We start from the raw sequence: 23,230 nt of genomic DNA, 5'->3' as shown, positions 1-23,230 counted from the left end.
CGGTGGCTGGGCCGCATACCTTGCTTGCTGCCCTCGCCCTTTGCCAGTAACGGGAATAGATTACTGAAAGAGAGACGAATACGAAGATATATATCGGGTGCATAGTTTCGGGCGTAGTTTCCAGAGTAAGCATAGGAACAAGGCTATTACGGTAAGATAAACAGACTAGGGAAATGAAAAATGCCTTCGGGAGCAGGGATAAGGGCAGGACTTTATTACACCTGGTTTAATTAGGCAAAACCGTGAGGGCTTCTCATAGTCGCGGTGGTTGGTGGTAATATCGAACTATGGAGTGGGCTGTCTCTTAATTATCCCTTTATTCCAGCAGTTCCCCTTAAAAACGCCACATATACATACGAGCGTAACTGAAGGAACAGCCAATTGCGCATTGCAAACTGCCAGGCGGTGGGTTTTAGGGAGCATGGGCAAAGAGGGATTTGAAGGACGTCCAGCTGGGTGTCACGGTCCAACGTAGGCAACGAGGCAGGCTGCGATATCCGTAGGTTGAATTGGCTATCAAAAGGTAAAGAGAAGAAAGGAAAAAGTTGTGCGTTGCACGGCGACAGCGGAATTGCCCAAATAGGCACGCGTTGGCCCGTGCAATGCAGGCCCGTGCGTAGCACCTGGCAGGCAGCCAATTCGGGCTGCCGCGCCATGACACTGGGTAGCTTAAAAAAGAGACCCTTCCGGGCCACCCACCCTTTTTGCTCGTTCACCCACCTACCCACTTTTTTAGCCCGTGCAACGCCTGTGCGTTCCGGTTTTGCTGCCACCTAATTTACCTGCAGAACCATTTTTGATGCATTTGATCACAAAAATAACAATGTGCACGCCGGCACCATAAACGAAAACGAGGTTATTGTCATTTCTAGTGACGATTCCGACGAGGCTCCCGACGAGGCTCCCAACTCGGAACTGTATACATCGGACATTTCTACTTCCTCCTGGCAGGTGCGCGCATTGTATCCGGTTTTGCCGCAGGTGCCACATCGCCGACGAGTCGTCGTCGCCTTCCTTTCCTGACCCCCGTGGTCGCGCATTTCTTGCTGTAGCTGCCCATCCAGCTCCTGCTGGTCCAGAACATCTCGTATCTCTTTAACAGTATGTGACCCTCCTTGTCGAACACGTGTTTTTTTGGCCTTCCGGCGTTTGCTTAATGCCTCGTTCGCCCTTCGTAGCCTGGAGCACTCTTCCTCCAAAAGGTTAACCCGATGCATAATTGCCCTAGCCCCTTTCGTTAACTGTTCCACAGCCGCCAGTATAGGTGTCGGAAAGCTACCCCGGCAATTGGAAATCCGAGTTTTAATAAGTTCGGACTGCGAAGTTGCGTCCCTGGCTGTCCTGGGCGTTTTGGAGGTCCAAGGTTCGGGGTCGTTCAAGGACGTCCTCGGGGGAGTTGGAGTCCGTAGCCTTACATCCAGCTTTTCCAAAACCGAATCCGGGTCGAAAGGAGTAAGGCCAGCCCCTCGGAAGCCTCCACAAATATTTCCTTCGGTTATGGAGTCAAAGAATGCCGCTTTGAACGCCGAAAGGAACTCGATCTTGGTTACGTGGTTAACGTGCGACCTCATCAGGTCCTCGGTCTGTCGACCGTACGCCTTTTTCAGCGGGCTAAAGCACCTAACGTCAAGCGGCTGAAGGAAATGAGACGAATGCGGAGGCATGCAAAGCGTGACGATATTGTGTTCTTGGCAGTAAAGCTCGAAATCCGTCGAGTGGTGGCTCTCGTGGCCGTCCAGCACTAACAAACGATGGGACCCTTTCCTGTGAGCTGTAGTGTGTTTATCGAAATGCTAAATCCATTCCAGGCCGAGCTCGTTCGTAATCCGCCTATTAGCGCTTATTGCGATAACCCAATCGCGTGGGAGGTCGGTTTCCGAATACCAATTGGCTAGGTGGTACTGCCCCTTAACGATAATAAAAGGGGGGATCGCCCAGCCGCAGCAATTAACCCTTTGGATAACCGTAGCCCATTCCCGATTGCCAGGCTGGACCAGCTTTGCTTTACCACGGCCTTCCGACGTTATAATAACCATAACGGCGGCGATTATGCCCATAAGGAAGCCGGTTTCGTCGAAGTTGTAGATGTCGTTATCCTGGATGCCATATTTGGCCACAGTGTTCCGCACAAGGTCGAACCAGGCAGAAACGAGCTTGAAATTTTCGCATTTGGCCCTTTGGTAATCGTACTTTCGAATCCAGCGCGTGCCGAGCTCTGCGCGGCGCTTAACGAAATTCGCGACCCAGTTCTTGCCGACTGTGCCCGCGTCGCGTTCGGCGAGCAGTCGGTTGGCCATATCTTTAATACCAGAAGGCTGGGGAGTAAACGCGCGGGAATCCAGCTCGAGTATGTACTTAACAAGCGCTTCCTCTTCGGATTCCGTCAATTTCCGTGATTTGGGCATGGTGTCGCGTCGAGCAGGTTGGCCGCTCTTCCGCCGGGCGAGAGTAGAATAGTTGACCGCGTAGATCTTGGCAGCACTCCGGATGCTCAACTTTGGGTCCGAATTGATGGCCTGAAGGGCCAAGATGATCCTGCTTTCGTCGCTTGTGTTTGCTATTGTTTGTTGTGGAAATGTTCGTGGATGAAGTTCAATTGACGCGTGGACGCGTGTCGGTGACCCACTCGCTTGTTTGATCCACTCACTTGTGAACCACGTTAAGTTTTATTAATAAAAAGTCCTTATTTTAATACGTAAGTTTCATATTAAAATTATGCAAACTTATACATTAAATAACTTTTAATAACTTTAAAAAATACTAAAGTTAGTTAAAAGTTAGTAATTAAAGTTGAAAGTCGGTTACTATGGTAACGTTAACTAACTTAACTTTAAAAGTTATAATTATAACTTTTAACTTTTAACTTTTTTTTTAAACCCTGGCTATACCAACTCTGCAATTTCGGTGCGTTAGTAGTGGGTAAGGTGTTATGCAGGCCAGTGGGTGCCCACTGAGTGCTTTAGCAGTTGGGTGACCTTAAGGCCCGTACAGGGCTCCTAGGCCTATTACCCTGCACTACCCTTTTTAAGCGAGTTATAGACTTAAAGTGCGCAAGTTGGCTTTGGAGGCCGAACGCGGAGATGGGTTGGGTGACCGTGGGTCGATTTTTAAAATATCACATAATTACTAAATAATTTTTCGGAGATTCGCCCGCGGCACCGCAACCCTTTGGGCTGGAAAATCCGCGGGATTGATGTCAGTGGGTATATGAGGAAACCTGATTGTTGGCAGGCCCTCAAGACCCGACGAACCAACTAAATAAACGCTGTAACCCACAACGTTGCAAGGCCCTGCATAGCACTACTTTGTAGTGACTGTTGAAGCCTAACCCTTTTAACGTGACTCTATTAGTGCAGTGATTAGTGCAAGCGATCGCTATCGTAACCCTGTGATCTAACAGGTTATGAGCCCGGCTTTTCGCTGGCTGACAGGGCTACGTAGGCCTATCGAGCCCCAATTGAGCCAATTGACAGGCGCTGCGACTGTAACTGCTGAGCGCCCTAGGCACCAGGCAGCTACTGTTGGCACCACCTGCAAGCGACGCTGCTAGCGCTAAAAGGTTATGAGAGACCGGTGCGTAAGGGTACTACGCCGGCATACTGCTTCGACCCTACCGTCGCTATCGCTAGTGCTGCAAATGGCATTGCCACGTCCGCCGCCGCCTCGGCTAGCTCCTTACCTTTACGCTTACGGGTATAGCAGAGGCGGTTATGGAAGAGGGTAGGAACGGCGAGCTCGGCCATACTGAATATAAAGTAAACTGGTAGGTGTCACGATCAGGGCGAGTAGGCTTCGCAGCCAGGTTCAATTGATGCTATGGACGGAAGACTCTTCTATGGGGAGGGAAAAGGGAAAGAGGCGCGGAGCGCCGAACACGCGATGCAGAAGAAAAGGTGGTGCGGCGTCTTGTCGCACGGGCTGTTCCGCGGCGCGTGCTCACGTGGATCCCTGCGCTGTGCGGTGAACTGCCCTGGGCCGTCACAGTAGGCGAGACATTTCCCCGGTCAGCATCTCATAAAAGGTAAAGGGTGATTGCTTTTCACATACCATGCTCGAGTGCTAGCTGGAACTCCGAATCGATGCCGTCGATAGGGTGCAGGGAAACATATTTTTCGACCACATCGCCCGGCCCATTCCAGGTGCTCGTCATAGCCTACAAACTATGTAGGCGTTAGGGGAAAAGCAAGTTCTGCGGCCGCGCTGGCGTAGGTGTCCGCCCGGCAGAAGGAGCCGTCTAGCTCAAAACGGAGGTTGGTGGGATTAAAGCCTTTCCCAACATATTGCAACGTTACAACGTTCTATGCCATTTTTTGTCGTGGCGAACTGAGTATAGACGACCACAGGCTCGCAGTTACCGCCGGTGGCCCTGCCGCCTCCTCCCGATCGCACGTTGAATTAAAGTTTGCGGGCCCGTGCGTTTTAGGGTGTCGGCCTCGCACGGTGTTGGGGCGACCGTGTGGGCCCAGTTCCACAGCAAACAGCCCCTGAGGCGAGGTACTTTAGTCACTGGTCACAGCGTTGTGCTGTCACGCTCGTCTGTTTCCGCCATTTTCCCCTTTTGGCGCGCCAACTGCCAGCCACTTGTGACGATCTAGGTTAAGGCCCGCAGGCCTTGACCCACAGACGAGGACCCACATGAGGAACCATGATCAAGGCGCGCTGAACGCGCGCCGAACACCGGAATCCCCTCTTTCTTTCCTTTCTCCCCTAGATTAGAATCTTCGTTCGTAGCGCCAATTGACTGTGTTCTAGTCTTCGACCATGGCCGTGACACCACTTGTGGCTTTAGACGGCCACACCCAGCCTGCACGGGCAGGATTTGCGAGGGGTACGTGGCAACAATACGCCCTGGGTGTGCATAATCGCTACCCACCCCCTGCTGGCCGCCCACTTTTTGCTCGCGAATTTTTTCGCGCCTTTTTCCCTTTCAAATCCTCCTGCGCCATTTTTTTTTCCCGAATTTTCCTGCGCCATTTTTCTTCGCCACCTCATGCATTAGGATTCCTTCCAATCTTTCTGAGCAACTGCCAACGGCTTTTCCCAGTCAGCCAACTTCGTAAATATATCCTTTGCCGGGATGGCGTAGCTCTAATGCGAGGTCCTTTAGGTAAAGGAACAAATGCGCGGCGTCTTTTTGTTTTTTTCTTTAGTGGAGGATGGTTTTCGTTCGTCGCTGGGAACGATGGATCTTTTAGCGTTGTTTTCCTTTGGCCAATTCCTAAAAGCAGAAATCGACCCTTTCTCTCTGGCTCGGTTCTTAGCCTTCGTGTCAAGGTAAGACGGACGCCATGCACGCCTTCCAAGTGACCCCCTGGAAAAGTGCCTCATTTTTTTTTAGTTAACGTAGGCTTCCTGCTCTGCTCCGTTGCGCACCACAATCGGCCGCATCGGCCTGCCCAGGACCAGCCGCCTAGGAACCGCCCTGCCGTGATAATCAGGCGCCGGTGCAGTTGCGGCACGCCTTGGCCGTGCAGAATCTACGGTGTTTAGTTGTGTCAAATGGGCCCCATTAGTGTATGCGGCGGCTAACAACCACCCCTTTACTTCACCCCCTACTCCACCCCAGGTCCAACCCCGCACCACTATAAATTTGGCGATCAGCCATTTTCGCCTCCGTAGCCTTCGTGCGGGTCGCGAATTCCTCGCCAGGATTAGCTCGGCTGCCAGGGCCCGCCGTCTAGTCGTCGCAAAGCAGAATATGCCGACAATACCACAGGATTCCAGAACGATAAAATGCAAAAAACATATACCTGGAATCTACATCGAAATAATAGCACAGTATGAGGGCCCTACCGCCTACCGCTAGAGGAAAAAAACGACAATTTGAAAATTCGGCATATCCACAAACTACCTGCCGTCGTAAAGCACCTGCTCGTCGAACCGCTTAACCACGGCGCCAAGCACCGTCTTGTGCCGTGTTTGGTTTTTCAACCGGTTGAGAGAGTTGAACTTTTAGCCCTGTAGATCCTGTAGATCGCCCGGGGCCCTTGTTCTCGATCCCCTAGTAAATGACGTGCAGGCAAAGCCACGGGCTCTGTAGTTCCATCCCCCAGATCAGCGCCTTGTTTACCTATATGACGTAGTTGAAGATATCACGAGATATCTGCCCAGGGGCCGGCCATGACGTAGTTGAAGATATCTCGAGATACAGAGGGCCCAGAAGGCCGGCGTTTGCATCAATTGAACGCTCTTCTTCTAGCAATAGATTCAACTGCAACTACAGCCTATCTAATCAACTTAACGCCTTCCCAACGCTCCAAAAACAATGCCTTCAACTTTCGCCCCCTCCTCCCCCTCGTCTGCCGGCCTTTCGGTGCACCAACGCCGTCGTTATCTGCTACTTTGCATGTTAGCGGTAGTCAGTACGACCCTTCACAACCGCCTGCGAGGCTCCTGGGACGCTGTTTATCAGTCTGTTCACAACTCCTTTTGGGCTGGGGATATAGTCCTCTAGTACTGGCTCCGCCCTGCCGCCTCGCAGGGCTTCAAGGAGATCTTCCGGATGACCCCGATGGCCTTCATAGAGCTCTGCGAATGGGTTGAGGCCCGTGGCCTTGCCAGGGGCTCTTCTCGGATCTCCCTGGCAGCGAAAATAGCCTCGTTCCTGTATATTTGTGGCCAAGGGGCCTCGATCCGCATGGCCGCTCACTTTTGGAACCACAGCACGGAGACAATCTGCCGCAATTTCCACGAGATTCTAACCGCCTTTCTCGCCCTCCACGACGCTTTTGTGCGGCCCCAACGCCTCCCAAACGTCCCTGAACCCGAGCGGATGCGCCCAAACGTTCGTCGGGCCTTTAAAGGCTGTCTGGGCGCTGTTGACGGCACTTTGATCGAGGCACGGGTGCCGAGGAGGGTCGCCAACGGGTGGCGGAGTCGGAAAGGCAGTACTGCACAAACCGTTTTCGCGGCCGTTGATCACCGTGGGCGGTTCGTTTTCGTGTTGGCAAGGGTGCAGGGGTCGGTACACGACTCTAGACTCCTCCGGTTAGCTAGGCAGGCCGGATTTGCAGTCCCAGAAGGTTGTTTTTACCTAGGGGATGCCGGCTTCTACCACGGCGACGGCATCTTGATGCCTTACAGGGCGACGAGATACCACCTTCAGGAACAAGGGTTGGCCCGGCCGGAATTGAGGGAAGAGATTTTTAACCTGTACCACGCAAAAATGCGGGCAGTTGTTGAAGATGCCTTTGGGATCCTAAAGAGACGTTGGAAGATCATCAGAAACAATGCCCCGGAGTACGGATTCGACCGCCAAGTCGACATTTTGTTAGCTGTTACGGGCCTGCATAACTTTATTCAAAAGAGCGCGTCCGGGGCATCTTCAGCATACCTTATAGGGCGAGAAACGACGGAAGGAAACGAGGCATTCCTGGCGGAAGTTGGTGAACGGGCGTCGTTGATCGGGGCGGGAGGATTGCCCATGCGAGAGGCAAAGGAGTTGTGAGACGCATATCGGGACCGGATTGCCGATACTTTGTGGCGGGACTACCTGGCTTACAAACGTCACCTGGAACCGGGAGAATAACGCTGAAGGTCGTTTCGACGAGGGGATTTCGGTGAAGGTATCAGCTTGTTAATTGGGTAACTGGTTGGCGAGCGACGTTGGCGGAGGGCAAACGGGGCTATAGGTAGTCGGACGATAGGCAATATAGTAGTGGTGAGAAAAACGGTGGCGGCGACGCTGCATTTGGGAAAGGAAAGAAGTATACCACGAAAATGCCCCAAGTGCGAGGAATGCAAAAAAACTATCCCCGAAGTAAACGGATCAAATTTGGCCGAGTTGTAGGTGTAAGCAGTCGGGTGGCGGCAGTGTGGGAAATTGAGATTTGCATGCAGATCCTGAGGGGGGTTGCTACAAAGCCACATAATTTAACCTGAATAGGAACATTTTAGCGAACTTTTCAGCGATCAGTAAGGGGTCAATCCAATCGGAAGCAGGCTCATTTTTTTGCTTTTTCCAAAAGGAATTGAATGCCGGTTACTACGGCCCAATCGGATTTGTTTTCGTTGATGCAGAAGCGATAGACTATGGAGGAACGCAATTTTCCGAATGTCTTTGCACTCGTCGACCCTCTCCGATAAAATCTCGAACACAATCTGAAATATCTCGACAAAGGAAAGTTACCAGACAATGAGACTACTTTCGTTCGAACCGCCTTTATCCAAGCATCGCGCTCATAGAATCGCCTCGCACGAACTCCCAAATTAACTCCCTATCCTCTTCCAACGAAAGCCACCAGACCGCGATCCCCGTGTCGGCCTTGAACGCCGAGATCAACTTGCAGCGATCCCTCGCAACCAATCTCTCTTTCCATGGCGCCTTGTTCAGCGTTTTCGAGGCCTCAACCCACTTTTCTAGGCTGCGCAGGTAGTAGGGACTGGGCGCGCCTCGAGACGTGCCGGCGGAGGAGGTAGGGGAAGTCCCAGAAGACCCCGGCGTTGCAGGGCAAGGCTGGCCTGCCAGCGTGCGTGCGGCCTCCCTAAGGCTCTCCCCGACGTAGTACTGCGCCCGGGCGACTGTCAAGGCCTGAGGGGGGCCGGCAGGAGTCGCTACCGGGCCGGCAAACGCACCGCCTGCACCGTCTGCACTATCGTTAGACTCGCTTTCGAAGGGGTCCTGTTCAGCCTCGGGCAAGGGCCGGGCAAGGCCCTGATCGCGCAAGCGCCCGCCTGCCGTGGTTGCGAGGTCCCCGGAGGCCCAGTTGCCGTCAAAAACGGCCCGGCAGAGATCGAGATGCTCCGGCGGCCCCTTGAGGATCCAACGGGCCGCAGAGTTGACTTGAAAGTAGGCCTCAAAGCAGTTGCGGCTGGCGATATATCTGCCTGTATCTGGATCAACGCTGACCCCTGACCGCTTCCCAAAGCCCTCCCACTCTCTGTAGCGCTTTTTCAGGTACATATACTTGCTTTTGACCTTCCCTTTCCACGAGATAGAGGGCCACTGCCTGCGCAACTTCCGTTCAGCTTTTGAGAAGGCCTTGCGTTGCCAGTTACTGATGCGGGGGTCCAACTGCCCGGCCCGGCCCATGCCCGCCAGCACCTGCAAAAAGCGCACTATTTGAGCGCCGGACCAGACGAACCCTTTGCCTCGTTTCTGGGCGCGTTGCGAGGCCGGCAGGGAGACTTGGGAGGCCGGCTGAGAGGCGGGGATAACGTTGGTATCGTCGTCGGTTTCGATTTCCTCGTCTGACGGCTCTAGGGAAGGCTCAAAAGCATCCCCGGGATCAGAGTCGAAGGGGTCGTTAAAGGCAGGGACCGGGGTGGGCGGTAGAGAGGTGCCGAGGGTGACGTGCGAGGACTGCAGGGCAGGCGTTTCCTCGTCAAAAGAGACGTCAGAAGCGGTGGGAGAGGGGCTGGCAGGCGGAGGAGACTCCTCGCGGCGTTGGGAGCGGGTTAACCGCCTGCTTGAGGGACGAGTAGGCATGCCGGGCAAAGTGGCAAAGGGAGGGGAGGTTGATTGTTGCTTGGAGATAGCGACTGGCACAAAGGCGTGCACTCTCTGGGATATATAGCCTCGTTTTCTTTGTATTCAGGGCTTCAGAATGCACTAGAAATCAACCTCGTAGGCCTGACGTACCCCCCAGTCGGTGCGAGTGTTTATGACGTATTTTTTGATTTCCCTGATTTTGTAAATAGCTTCATTTTTTGCCTAGTTCTTCCTAGTGGTGGCGGCGAGGCCCTGCCACGAGGCTTAGGCGAGGCTGATCCTGGCCTGCGCCTGCAAGATCTCTACGTCACTGACCAGGACCCCCCTCGCCGTTGAATCTACCGGACTTCCTACCCCTACAAGCGCCGATCTACAGGGCTAAAAGTTCAACTCTCTCAACCGGTTGAAAAACCAAACACGGCATTGAGCACGGCCTCGGACGTTAGCACCGACACGTTGCCATCGGTGGCGTCAAAGGTGCACGTGTCTACAATGTCGCGCAGCTGGCCGTCTGCGACGAGGCCGCCGAGGTTATCGTCGAGATCCTCGAGGGCGCGGCGGGCGACGGCGTCGTCGCCAACCTGGAAGAACTGCACGCCGACCTGGTAGAGCGGGGCGCCGGCCAAGTCGAGCTGGCGGGCGACGCGGTGCAGGACCTCGTGCACCCTAAAGCCAGCGCGGTCCGTGGGCGCGCCGTCGGTGATGACGATGAGGTTCAGCGGCTTCATGCCCGTCCTCCCGGCGCCCCTTTGCGCGGCCCTGATGGAGAAGTCGTCGACGTAGGGCACTAGGATCTCGCCGATGCGCTTGCCCGTGGGCGTCATACCCGAGGGGAAGACCGCGTCGAAGACCTGGCCGACGGCGGACGCGTTCTTGACGCCGTTGAAATGGGAGGCGTTGTTGAGGAAGAGCATGTCGATGCCGTCCTCGTCATGCTGCGCGCACACGGGGACGATCTGGTACAGCACCGTCTTGACCTCCTCCCAGCGCGTGCCCGTGGTCATGGAACTCGAGTCGTCGATGAGGAAGACAGTGTCGAACCGGGACAGGAAGGCGTAGGGGTCGCTGCTTGACGACAGGTCGTCGCCGCTCAGCTCGAAGCCGGAGCCGGTCCGCTGCTGGCGGTAGGGCGTCAGGGAGGCGCCGGCGGGAGCAGCGCCGGCGGGCTGGGCTGGGGGTTGGGCCGAGTATGCCGGGGGCGGCGCATCTGGGACTCCCGCCTGACCCCGGCTGGTAGTGAACGGGTTGGAGGATTTCATCATGGACAAGCGACCGCTGAGGCTCTTAAAAAAGCCCTGCTTCTCGGACATTTTTAAAAACTACCCTGTGTTGTAGAAGATGTATGTGCTTTTACTGGTTATTTCTCAACGAGTTTAGCGGGTTCGGACGAAAGTTTCTGCTGGTAGCGCGCTTGCTAAATAGCATTGCAGGCGAAATTGCTTCGTTTTTATATGCGATGCCCCGGTAGGGAAGCCCGCTATTAACACGAGCAGTTCTTCACCGTGTCACGCATATGGGGCTTGGGCATGCAGTCGGGCAACGATATCATTGGGTTTGGTGGGTAATGAGACTTCAGCGGACACAGTATTATGTATAAACTGGAATTGTCGTCTAGGTTATGAAGATATCATTGAAATAAAGTCAGGATTAAGAGGAAAGTCGTGTAAATGGATGAAAGTGCAAATCGGGGTTATTTTCGGAGAAGAGAGCCGATTCTGGTTCAGATAAGTGTGGTAAAATATAATCAATAAAATCTGCTTCATCAAGGTTCCGATTAGTTTGGCTACAGTGAACAATATTTAATGTTTCTTCGTCGATCTCGAAATTTTCGTTAATTATCCTCCAGTGGAACTTTTCATTAGGGAATTCGAGTAGTAGTTGGTGAACAATGTCGAAGGGGGTTGTAAGATAAAAGTTGAAATAGTTGGTGCGGATTTTGTAGGCCTTCCGTGCGAATTCCTCAATATAATGGTCGTAAAAGGAAATAAATTCACGGTGAAAAAAAGAATTAAGATAAGTTTTAGAGTTATTATTGGGATTCCAAAGATCGAGTTCGAGAGAAAAAACAAAACAGTTTGCTCTAATTCTTGTCGAGGTTTTTTGGAGAGTGCCGTGCTTGAGAAAAGTAGTGAGAAGCTCGAATTTTTCTTGATATTTTAAAAGATTTTCGGAGAGGTAGAGTGAAATTGGACCAGCTCTCCACGGAAGCTTAACGTTGATAAAATGAAGATATTGGCTTTTAGTAGTAGAACTTTTGATGGTGGAATCACAAGTGTCTGAGTCGAGGAAGCTGGGTGGGAGAGAAAAAGTATAAGTAATGATTTGAGGAGGAAAATTCGTTGGGATTGGGTTTTCAGTGTTAACATAGAGAGGAAGTCCCATATTGTAACAGGGCTAGCTGGGCAACCTGAAAAAATCAAGAGATAAACAAAGTCTTCGGGAATACTCAAATTTCACAGTGATTTTGTTAAGAATGCAAAATGTTTACTTCTTATTACGAGTATGCTGCTCAGCTTTATATTGTTTGCGCCGTTTTAACGCATGCCTGCTGACTTTCAACCGTTGTAAGTCGAGGCACCCCCTGTTGGAACACCCCCGCCGACGGAACACCCCCTAGCCCACATCGCCAGATCCAGCCACGTATTTATTTTCTACGGGATTCCATCAATTCTAATCCGTTTTCCTTACTTCTTGCTGCATTCGAAAGCTGAGATGTGAGAGAAACAGTATACAGAACAAGGAGTCGAACGGACCGTTGCCACTGTGCAGGCGAAGGTCTCAATCCGGAAGGCTGCTCGAGACTAAGTCAAAGCACCCCCTGTCCGATCACCCCCACAGTCCGATCACCAAAATGAATCGGGTCGCGATCAAACCTAGTGCATTCAACTGCAAATTTCTACCTCAATTTAACTAACCTCGATACAACTGTATATAGATTCCTAATCAGAATTTGACCCTATTTCTGATGCTGTATCATTTGCTTCCTCAATTTGCCCCCCTGCCTCTGCAACGCGGCGGATATCAACGAAGGTCTGGTTGGTGTTACGGATCTGTGCCTACCAAAGAGACAAGGCTGCAATAAAGTTTGAACAGAAGGATTGTGCCTTGTTTGGCTGCTCAACCGGTAGGTAAGTGTAACACCCCAGATGTTATGGCGCGGCAGCCCGAATTGGCTGCCTGCCAGGTGCTACGCACGGGCCTGCATTGCACGGGCCAACGCGTGCCTATTTGGGCAATTCCGCTGTCGCCGTGCAACGCACAACTTTTTCCTTTCTTCTCTTTACCTTTTGATAGCCAATTCAACCTACGGATATCGCAGCCTGCCTCGTTGCCTACGTTGGACCGTGACATGGCGCAGGGGCAGGGGGTTGGGTGTAACGTGGTGTGCACTGGAAGGGATCCTCCAGGGGAGGTTTCAGAGGTTCAGGTCACTCAGCCGTCTTGGGAGGAGATGCAAGGTTGTAACAAGGGGTCAAATGACGGCTTGGAAGGGAGATTCTTCTGTATTCTATGATAAGTCTCTCAGGGCCTCAAAAGATGCTTAAGGAAGCCGAATCTCTCGAAGGATCCCTTCGAGATGGCCGCCCTTATATGGACGGTCCGGTGGTCTGCACTGAGGTACGTAGCTACTTTACGCGCGGGTCTTGTGCCCGTTGGTCCGGTCTATGTCGCCGGTGACCAACAGAAGCGTTCATGCTTATCTCTCCCTTGTTGTTGGCCACGGGCCTCCTGATCTTGTTGCCTAATGGAGGTCACCGTGTGACAGTTATGCCTTTAACGCTAGAAGGATCCATCTTTTTGACAATTTTATACGAATGCAGGCTCCAATGTTACATTACAGAAGGCTGTTATCAAGGCTAGGGGGTGATACACTAGGTTCTGAACCAGGCCAGTGAGAGGGGCGCTCTACCTTTGAGAGTAACAGTCGCTTGTAACTGCAGCATAACCTGCGGGAGAGCGCACACCCCTCCCATCACCAGTCCGTGCCCACCCTGGCGGGAAAGGGCTTGCGCAATAGTGGCAGAGAAAATGTATCAGCTTGAGGATGCCCACGCGTCGACAAGGTCATATCAACCGAGTCTCCTGACCGCCTAGTATTCCCTGAAGCTCCACTCACCACGCCGCTCCCTCCCTGTAATACCGTATTCCGTGTGCCCCTGCGGTACGAGCAAGGAGGGGACGGTTTCGCCCTGGTCAGCAGATGCGGGAGAAACGCAGCACGAGGGGTGCGTCGGCTCTAGGCTTCCCACACACGCGCGTATCAGGCCGTCGACTACTTTTCGAGCGAGATGAAGTCTGGATATTTAATAAGCTCCTTCCCCCGCCGCTAAAGGCTTTTGCTCTTAGCTAACTAAAAAGCTCGAGCTCCCTATAAATAACCACAGCATCTACTCATCTGCTCCTCTCCCAGCACCAACGAGCCTTACCTTACAGCACACAAGCAGAGCCAGAACCAGCGCCGCCCTTCACCATATTCGCCATGTCCCAGCACCAGAACGTCTACGCGCCCGCTCCATGGGCCCCGAGGCAGGCCAACCCAGACGAGGACTGGACCAAGATCTCAGATCTGGCCGAGCGTCGGAGGATACAGAACCGCATTGCCCAGCGTAACTACCGTATGTTGCCCTTCTACCCATCTACGGGATACCTAAATCCAGGCTTCTCACAGGCTTCAAGCTAACCCGCCATATATACAGGCAAGAAGCTCAAAAGGCGTCTTGAGGACCTGGAAAGGCGCGCGTGCACTTCGGACGGAAACTCGTCTGGGAATGGAAAGCCGACCTCCAGCAACGGAAGTAGCGCCAACGCCAGCAACGGCGGCAGCAGTAGTAGCAGCGGCAGCAAGAAGCAGCAACAGCAGCAGCAGCAGCGACAACAACAACAGCAGCAACAACAGCACCAGCAGCAAACTCAGGCCGCGGCTCCATTGACGCCGCCCGAGCTCTTCCCCGCCCACGCCTACCCGCCCCCTGAGGACATGATGATGGCGCCCTGTGGCACATCGCCGCCGCACGCACAAGCGCTGGCGTATGCCGAGTACCTCGTGTCGACAACGATGCCGGTAACGTTCCCGGATATGGCGCATTTTGACGACTCTATCGTTGGGGATTTGGACCACAGTGAGGTGGCACCGTACACGAACTGCAGATACATGCCCGGCATGGACGTATCCAACCCCGCGCCATACGACCACTCGAACTCTCATATGAATTCCTCATGGCACCAATCTCACTTTTACCCAGTTCTTCATCCACCTCCATACCTGTTTCTGCCCCACCTGCAAACCAGCTTCGCCTCTTCCCAGAGCCCCACTCCTCCTCCACTGGGTGGTTTTTCAAATGTTCAAAAGACTTCCAGGAAATTGCAACAAATCCTCGGTCTAGAACAGCACCTCCCCACGAATGTCAATTGATAAAATTGATAGCTGATTGGCTGGAAATAATATCTGGACCAAACCTAGCGCGTTCAACTGCGAATTTCTAGGGCAATTCAACTAACTAGAATACATGAAAGGACTGATTCCTGGTCAGAATCTTCTGCTATTTCTGGTGCAGTAAGTCAGTGCACCCCATGTCGGCCCACCCCCCATGTTCGCCCACTTTGTCAGCTCCGATTAACACCAACCCTACTGCATTCAACTGCAAATTTCTACCTCTATTCAAGCAACCTCGATGCAGGATAAAGCTGATTCCTGATCAGAATCGTCTGCTCTTTCAGACGCACTACTCGTTTCCTTTATAGTTCCACCCCTCGTTGCAGCCACGCGCTGGATATTAACAAAGGCCTCGTTGGGATCGGGGGCCACCCTTTTCCTTTTGCGAGGCCGCTGTGCCTCCAAATAGGCCTCCAATTGCCTGATTTTTTGTTGGGCGGTAGCTAAATCATATTCGTGCATTCTGTAGCTTTTTTGAAGCTTTCTGAAAAAAAGCCGGGTTGTAGGGCTTGTAGGGATCCGGGCCTTTATAGAGCTGATCTGGGTGGCCAACTCTCTCGACTGCCTGGGAGTCTCCCATGGGATCTGGGACATCTGGATAGGCACTGTTAAACGCTGTTTGGCCCTGGAATCTTCTGCAAATTGTTGAATTTCGGCTCGCCGGCTGTCTTGGCTAGAATTGTCAAGCACAAAGCGGTTCACAAAGGGTTTGGCTATATTGCGAGGCCAAAGCCCGGCCGCCCGCCACCCCGCCTTGATATTATAGGAGGTAAGTGCTTGTGATCGTGCGTAGGCATAAGCCTCTAAAAATTGACGTTTTCCCACTACTGTTGAGCAGGTAAATAAAGCTTGGGACCCTATCCTTTGGCGGTAGGCCTGTTTGAGAGGGCTAAAGATCGATAGATCAAGGGGCTGCAGCACGTGCGAGGTGTGGGCGGGCAGATAAAGTAGGAAAACGTTGCTTTGTAGGCAAAAAGACATAAACTCTTTGGTTACGTGCGATTCGTGCCCATCTAAAATCAGGAGACGGGGCTCAGGGGTAGGGGGTTGGGTGCGTGGGAGGAACACTTTTTGCAGCCATTTAAGGCCCGTGGGATCCGTGGTCTAGCTTTTATCTGTAGCGGTGAATTCCCACTCTCGGAATTGACCTAAATCTGTAGGAAACCACTGCTCCTGCACGCTTTTTCCTTTAAAAATAATGAGCGGAGGCAGCGATACCCCAGTGGCCAAGATGCACTCGATAAACGAGGTCCACGTGCGAGACCCGGGCTCTTTGCGCTGTAGGGGCCGGGTGCCAGCGAGGCCTAAAACAAGCCCGTTGCCGGTCCTACCCTCCTGCAGGCCGCCCTCGTCGGCGTTGTACGTATTTTCCGGCTTAATCCGGGCCACCTCGGGTATCTGCAGGCGCTGCCACCATTCCGTTATCGTTGCAGTAGTAGCCCCTTGAACGCGTGCGTTTTCTATGCGCTTTGATCTTCCGGTTCGGACCTCCGGATATCGGCCTAAAAAAGCATGAATCCAGTGCCTCCCGAAGGGCCGGAAGTCACCCCCGTGCCGGAGGATATCCTCTGCAAAAAACCGGATTTCCGCGTGCGTTGGTGGGAGGCCTAAAGAGTCCTGTAGTAAAATCCAGTTAGCCAAACGCTTCTCCTGCTCAGGGGCTATCCGTTGATACTCCTCTTTTGCCTGCCGAATAGGTAGGCGGCCTTGTAGACGGCCGCGTAGGGTTGACTTGGGTATCCCATAGCGCCGGGCAGCCTTCCCAATCCCAACCCTCGCGTGCACCGCAGCAACGACTTGTTTAACGTCTTCTTCTGTATATTGTTTCTCTGGCATTTTAACGATAGATTGCAGAAAAAAGTAAGGAAAACGGTTTAGAATTGATAGAAATATGAGGGCGGGAGTACTCGAGAAGATTCCATGCTGTGGGCCAACAAGGTGGGCGAACATGGAGGGTGGGCCGACATGGGGTGCACTGACTTATCGTTGATTTTCTCAATTGCACCCCTGCGTTGTGCATGGTGAAAAGTGAATAGGGAAACAAGTGTGTGTTTTTTTATTCCCTTTTCCCGTTTCCTTTGGTGTCAGGGCCAGATGGGGGTTAATAAATTAGTGGTGCGGAAGGTTGTATTCTCTAGGAATCGGCCCTGTAGGGCCTCCGCCGGGACGGCGGGGATATGGTAGGTGCATATCACGTGCTAGGGCACGTCATAGACTGCACCCTCTAGTAGCCGTGACACTTTTCCTTCCCCTCTCCTTAGTGTAGAATCTTCGTTCATGGCGCCAATGCAGGGCTGTCATGCCTCCATTAGTCTGGCCGTAACACCCCCAGTGGCCGAGATGCATTCGATAAACGACGTCCAAGTACGATCCCCGGGCTCCTTTTTCCACAAATGCCGGGCCTCTGCAAGGCCTAAAACAAGGCCGTTGCCCGTCTTGCCCTCTTGCAGGTCCCCCTCGTCGGCGTTGTAGATATTTTCCGGTTTGATCCGGGCCACCTCCGGGATCTGGAGGTATTGCCACCACTCCTTTATTATTGCAGGAGTAGCCCCTTTAACCCATGAAGATTCCATGCTCCATGTTCTGCAGGTACGGATCTCTGGATACCTCTGCAAAAGCGCTTTGTCTAGTGAAGATGCTTTAGGTTAAAATCTGCTTGCTAGGACTACATAGCTTTAGTACTAAGTCTGGAACTCATGAATCTGCAAGTGCTGTCCTTGTAAGATGTCATTTACCAGTTCCGGCGGTTATAACCTCTGTACCCTCCACGATGTCCTCTGTAAAAGCTTCCCCGGCCTTCTCGGCCTCCCCTTCCCCCATATCTATTATGCCTGCGCATGTACATCTCCCTTAGTCCCTCATCGGGCCAATGAATTCGCTCGTTTGACCTCATTTCCTGTGTATCCCTTTCGTCGGCAAATCTTACTTCTAGCCCTGAAAAGGGCCTGGCCTCAAAAAAGTTAAGTGGTCCCAGTTTAGAGATGTCCACGGCCTCGGCAGAAAGGGTTTCAAGCGCTTTTGTCGCATCTTTGCTGGATTTAAAAAAAAGGATCACCGAATTTCTCTGATACGGTTGAACGTCGAAGGTCATATCGAGCTTTAAATGCTTAAAATAATTTGGGGTTTGGTGTATGTTGAGACCGCGTAAAAGGAGTTTATCTGATACTGCGTTTCCTTTTGTTCCGATCTGACTGTCGCGGTCCTGTAATTAATATTAGAAACAACCTTAATAATGTTGAAAGGATAACCTCTTCAAACCTCATCAAATTCGTCGTCAGGTTGCCCGTAGTTAGGTTCCCCGTAGTCAGGCTCCTCCCCGTCGGGGTCCCCGTCATGGTACCAGTCCATTGTCATGTAAGAGGAGTGAAGTCTTTGTAATTCCAATCTTTGGAATCAAATCAGCTATGGAAAGCTAAATTATTTGTAATTGTTTAACTATACAAAGCTAATCGCGCATTACCACTCGCGAGATAGGTGATTTATATCTTAGGCAAAGGACCCTGGCCAATGGACAAAACGAATTTCCAAAAGTGGCTGAATAAATATATAGTAAACGAAATTAATTAAAATGGCTGTTATTATTAATGCCGTACTCCATAATTATAAAGCAGATATTTTAGTTTACCAAAAATAAAAATCTGCATTTCTCGCTAGTGTTATCACTTTACTAAAACATGCCCTCTGGTGTAAACTTGTCCCTTTTTTAAAGAAAGCATATAATGGCTGTAATTTTAATATAGGATTTTAACATTAACCGTTACTACAGGAATTAAAGTAAAGCGAACGGCCCCTGTGGCCAGGTAAGGTGGATTTGTTTCTATCGCAAATACCTAGTAATGTCAGCGATAAAATCAGGCAAAACCCAAAATAAACCTAAATACTCTCAGTCAAGCCATATCAACTCGCAGAACAGGTGTAAGAATTGGAGAATGACAGAAATACCAAATGTAACCACAACTTATTAAAGCCTCCTTCCTACATTTTTTGGATCTTAAAAATGCGCACCAGACCTCATTCCGCAGGCACCTCGTAAACGGCTTTACTAAAATACAGCCGCAAAACAATCGAGTCCCTTTTAAGACGATTTCAGTCCGTTTCAACATCGGGATCGAACATTGGCCGAAGGAGCGCTCTTTCCAGCTCATGACTTGTACGTAAGCAATATGGACTGAGGATTGGGGCTGAACGCAATGCAGCCTCGGGGCGGAAAGATGAGTGTCCCGGGCAGTACACAGACTGATAGGCAGGGAAGGGAACAATTAGTGTGCCCTTGGCATGAAACAGTGCCCATGCATTACGATGGAAAAGTGTTGATTGGATGAGTAGGCAAGGAAAATCGCATAGTGAGCAGGAGGGAGAGGGTCACTGGGTACGGAAGAGGCAGTGCAACGCCGTAGAGGCCCTGTTGGCCCAGGCGCGGTTTTCTGGTGGAGATCAAGGGGTATGAGTAGGCGCAGTAAAGCATCGCCGTTGCACGGTAAACCAAAGTTCACTTTTGTATTTTGGGAATCCTTGTGACAGCCGCCGAACCGTGGTCCCCACCACCGGGTACTTTAAGCGCGGACACCATCGCACGGCTCTTATCGGCAAGGGGCCGGAGAGCGACTGGGGATGGTGAGGCGACAGGATTGGCTGGTAGGTGGAGTGTTGCATTCTTCCAGAGAGGACAAGGATGGGCAGGGGTGGTGGTGGGAACGAGAGAAGGGCAGGGGTGAGAGACACCTCTTCGACAGGGCATCCGTCCCTCCCCTACTTAGTGCTGCATCTGGCTAAGAACTACAAGTGGGAACTGCATGTTGAAGGCCGGAGGAGCGAAAAGTTTACCGCGGAAGGCCGAGCGTGCTCGCGGTCCAATCTCGGTGGGTTAGGCTACCACCGGGGCTCCCTCCCTCCTCTTTTGACCAACCAATCTTGTCTTCACTTTCCCGTGCCCCTCTGGCTTCGGAGGGACTGGGGTTGCTCGTGCAGAGCCGTTCGTTGTCGGTTGGCATTTCCTGGGGATTTTACGGACGTGGTCGATCCACTGATAAGGGTTCTCTCCACGGGGCATCTTACAGCGCGCACATGTGATTGGTGGGAGTCGCTTGGCTCTCCTGTGGAAGCCTGACAAGGGTCACGCACAGATCTGTGTGGACCCTTACATACCAGTAGGGCCGAATGTACCAGAATCCCTGTCAATACCTCCTCCCTTCTTGCATCATCAGATACGTATTTCTCCATAATTGCCTACGGCAAACAAGACCTTGGCGCGAAGTGGAGCTCTTCCCTGGTGGCTGATAAGCCACAAAGCGCCTAACGGCCGCTGGCCCAGCCTGCTGATCTTGAAATGGATGCACGCGAGCTGGGGTTAACTCAGGGTATCCTAGCAGCTATCTTGGCAAAAGAAACCTGGCGAACTTGTCCCTGTCTAGGCAAGCTTGGCAATTTTGGCAACTTTAACTCCGCCAAGGATGCCAAGATATGAGATGGGGAACCCAATCTCGGCCATCCACCCCTAATCACACGTAACCCATGTGATAGTTAGGCAGCTAAGGAATGCCAAGGGACCGGGTCAGGCAAGTCAATTAAGGTGTGAGATTTGTTTTGGCATAGGAGCACGCCCCTACCAGTCGCACCTCCATGTTACGACCACATTGCAGAAGGGTAGGGAGGCCAGGGCCAAGGGCCGGCGCTGTTACGGTTCGGCAGTAGGAGCCTCCACCCACTTGCTACTAAAAGAACGACTAAGTCAAAGTCGACACTTTTGATTCAATTGGAGACTCAAGTACCCTCTGTGAGGCAAGGCTGCACGAGAGGGCACGCCACGCTATAACATGCGCAGGATTGTCTACTCCGAGGACAAGCCAACCACGGAGGTCACGTGACACGGTTAGGTAATCCCCAGAGGGATCTGTGGATCTGTAGCAAAAGTAACAGATGTTACGATCAGGGCGGATAGGCTTCGCAGCCAGGTTCAATTGATACTATGAACGAAAGACTCTTCTATGGGGAGGGAAAAGGGAAAGAGGCGCGGAGCGCCGGACACGCAATGCGGAAGAAAAGGTGGTGCGGCGTCTAGTCGCACGGGCTGTCAAGCGGCACGTGCTCGCGTGGATACTTGTGCTGTGCGGTGAACCGCCCCGGGCCGTCACAGGCCGGAGATTAGATAAGGAAGGACTGATGTTAGATACGAGGGTACTCGCTAGTACTGTGTAGAAGGATCTAGAAGATCCTAGGTGGAGCATGAACATGGGCACCACCGGTGCACTGACCACATACTCTGTGTATATCGACGAGAACAATCATCCTCTTTGAAGGACAAAGGACAGAGAGAAAAAAAAGGACAATCCATTCTTCCCATTCATCGATGACTAGAGACATTGTTTTCTGACAACTGACAAGATAAAGGTGTGGCCCGAGGCGTCACACCTCTCCTTCAACCATTCTGCACAAGTCAAGGGGCGAAATGCCACGTCGTAACATGCAGTTACTCTCGGCCGGGTCACCCGCACTAAATTGCACATCCCATATTAAACTCGAACATCGCCCCCTACCTTTTTTTCGCCGCCTTACCGTAAGCCTCTAATAATTAGATATACGATTGTAACAGCCCAGTGTGGTGTGGTGCACTTATCCCATATAAGCCGTGCAGACGAGCAATTCAAGCAGTGGCTTGAATTGGTGACCTTTTGGAGTGCTATTAGCGCAGTGGCATAAGGCTCGCACCACTGTTCGTTACAACTATAACACCAAACAATCGCCTCAAATGCTTCCATTCGGTGGCACGAATGCTTGCAATTGCTCAAGAATCTCAGGACCCACTCCGCTCATGGTTACTAGCGTATCCCCAGGTCGGCGACATATAGGACAATTCCTTTGCACCCTCTGCTTCTTCCCTTCTTCAAGCCATCTTCCGATGCACTGATGATGATATATATGGCCTGGATTTGTTAAAAGGATTAATGCCAGCGATTTAGTTAGCGGGGGCTGGTGGGGTTATAGTCTCACCGCATCCTGTCGTTGCCACCTGGTCCAAACTTTGGGGCTCGTGGCAAATTTGACATTTGCTGTCGTTAAAAACTGTAACAATGCCATCCTTACAGGAAGGACAAAGAACCTAAATCATGAAGGCAAAGGATTAGATACTGGCTGTAAGGGGATGGTTCATTTTAGTAACTTACCTTTCCGGAAGGGAACATGAAAAGAATGATAGGCTCGAAGAGGGCTTTGCAAACAAAGCACTGGATATCTCCGGTGAGGTTGACCACATACTTCTGAGACATGTAGTCCTCAAAACGCCGCGCGAGCTTCGCGCATCGCCGTGTGGAAGAGCTTAAGGCTCGCCCTAGAGCGGCCTTCTCTTCCTTCTCTTTCTTAAACGCCCGTTTCCACTGTTTCTTGAGCCTCCGCCCTAGCCGCTCCTTGAGGGCCTCCTCCACCTCCGCTCTAAGGCTCGCCTCCACCTGTCTCCTAAATTTGTCCCGCAGGGAAAGAGGGAGCCTTAAAGGCCACACATCTGTGGAGGGTTCTCTGGTGCTCATATCTGCAAAATGTTGGTCCAAAAACCATAAAATGTCAGTAGGAGCCGGCACCCCCACACGGCACGGAGAGTGCATGAAGAAGGAAGGAATCTATCCGCCAAAGAGGGAGCAGGAGACAGCTATTTATACACGATCCAGATTACCGAGGGCCTGTTCCTCTGCTCCCTTCCGTGTGGGTCCTCCAAATCCCGGAATCCGCTGCATCCCGTAATCTCTCGAGTGCACGCGCTGGTCATGTGACTCCAGCGTAAAAGAAAATTGTCGGTAATGTGCGGTCGTTGCGCAAAGCCACTCGTTACTGGTATATCGGCAAGTCGGGTTTCCATATTTAATTTACATGTCATATTTTACAGCGCGTGTTAGGCGGTTGGTGAAGGGATTGTCTGTGTGCCGTAGGGGTGGGTGTGACAGGTTCGGCAAAGTGAAGCCCTCCCCAACTCAACTAAAAGGACAACAATAACAAATCTGGTAATTTGTTCAGGATTGGTGGGCTATAATGACCATGGCGTTGTGCCACAGCGCCGTGCCATAACAGTGGGCTAAAAGGCCCCTGATCATGGGGAACCTCTGCATCTTTGTGATCGCACGCAAGGGGAGTGATGTGCACCCCTACGGCACACCTTTCTCCACAACCGCTATCACCTATTTTGGCGCCAAAAGCAACCTCCCGTCACGTCGCTGGGGCCTGCAATAATCGTCTCGGCTCCAAAAGCAAGCCCTTGCCTACGGGTCTGCTTTTACGGCGCATCATATTGTAGCGTAGTAGACTTATGGGCTAGCACAGCCTAATATTGCTATTTTCACCCGGTCGGTAAGCCCCTGGGTAGTTCGTATCCGCACCCCCCC

At 52.1% G+C, this 23,230-nt stretch overlaps 5 protein-coding genes across 5 annotated transcripts; 2 read left to right on the top strand and 3 right to left on the bottom strand.

The window, feature by feature from the left end:
- Positions 1-8,161: 8,161 nt before the first annotated feature.
- GGTG_13356 (hypothetical protein) lies at positions 8,162-9,427 on the bottom strand (the record flags this gene model as incomplete). Its single annotated transcript, XM_009231262.1, has 1 exon — positions 8,162-9,427. The coding sequence occupies one exon, from the start codon at positions 9,425-9,427 to the stop codon at positions 8,162-8,164; it is 1,266 nt and encodes a 421-aa protein (XP_009229526.1).
- Positions 9,428-9,825: 398 nt separating this feature from the next.
- GGTG_13355 (hypothetical protein) lies at positions 9,826-10,740 on the bottom strand (the record flags this gene model as incomplete). The annotated part of the gene is made up of 1 exon (XM_009231261.1): positions 9,826-10,740. One exon carries the CDS (start codon positions 10,738-10,740, stop codon positions 9,826-9,828), a length of 915 nt encoding a protein of 304 aa, XP_009229525.1.
- Positions 10,741-13,910: 3,170 nt separating this feature from the next.
- Positions 13,911-14,882, top strand: GGTG_13354 (hypothetical protein; the record flags this gene model as incomplete). Its single annotated transcript, XM_009231260.1, has 2 exons — positions 13,911-14,046; positions 14,128-14,882. The coding sequence occupies 2 exons, from the start codon at positions 13,911-13,913 to the stop codon at positions 14,841-14,843; spliced, it is 852 nt and encodes a 283-aa protein (XP_009229524.1). The 3' UTR covers positions 14,844-14,882.
- A 1,180-nt stretch (positions 14,883-16,062) lies between these two features.
- Positions 16,063-16,559, top strand: GGTG_13353 (hypothetical protein; the record flags this gene model as incomplete). Its single annotated transcript, XM_009231259.1, has 2 exons — positions 16,063-16,144; positions 16,387-16,559. 2 exons carry the CDS (start codon positions 16,063-16,065, stop codon positions 16,473-16,475), a joined length of 171 nt encoding a protein of 56 aa, XP_009229523.1. The 3' UTR covers positions 16,476-16,559.
- A 4,624-nt stretch (positions 16,560-21,183) lies between these two features.
- On the bottom strand, positions 21,184-23,118 carry GGTG_13352 (hypothetical protein). Its single transcript, XM_009231258.1, has 3 exons — positions 22,025-23,118; positions 21,852-21,960; positions 21,184-21,784 (listed from the first exon to the last, which is right to left on the bottom strand). The coding sequence occupies exons 1-3, from the start codon at positions 22,457-22,459 to the stop codon at positions 21,606-21,608; spliced, it is 723 nt and encodes a 240-aa protein (XP_009229522.1). The 5' UTR covers positions 22,460-23,118; the 3' UTR covers positions 21,184-21,605.
- Positions 23,119-23,230: the final 112 nt, after the last annotated feature.

This window comes from Gaeumannomyces tritici, assembly GCF_000145635.1.
Source record: "Gaeumannomyces tritici R3-111a-1 unplaced genomic scaffold supercont2.12, whole genome shotgun sequence".
Taxonomy (NCBI): Eukaryota; Fungi; Ascomycota; class Sordariomycetes; order Magnaporthales; family Magnaporthaceae; genus Gaeumannomyces; species Gaeumannomyces tritici.
This window is presented reverse-complemented; position numbering and strand designations above follow the sequence as displayed.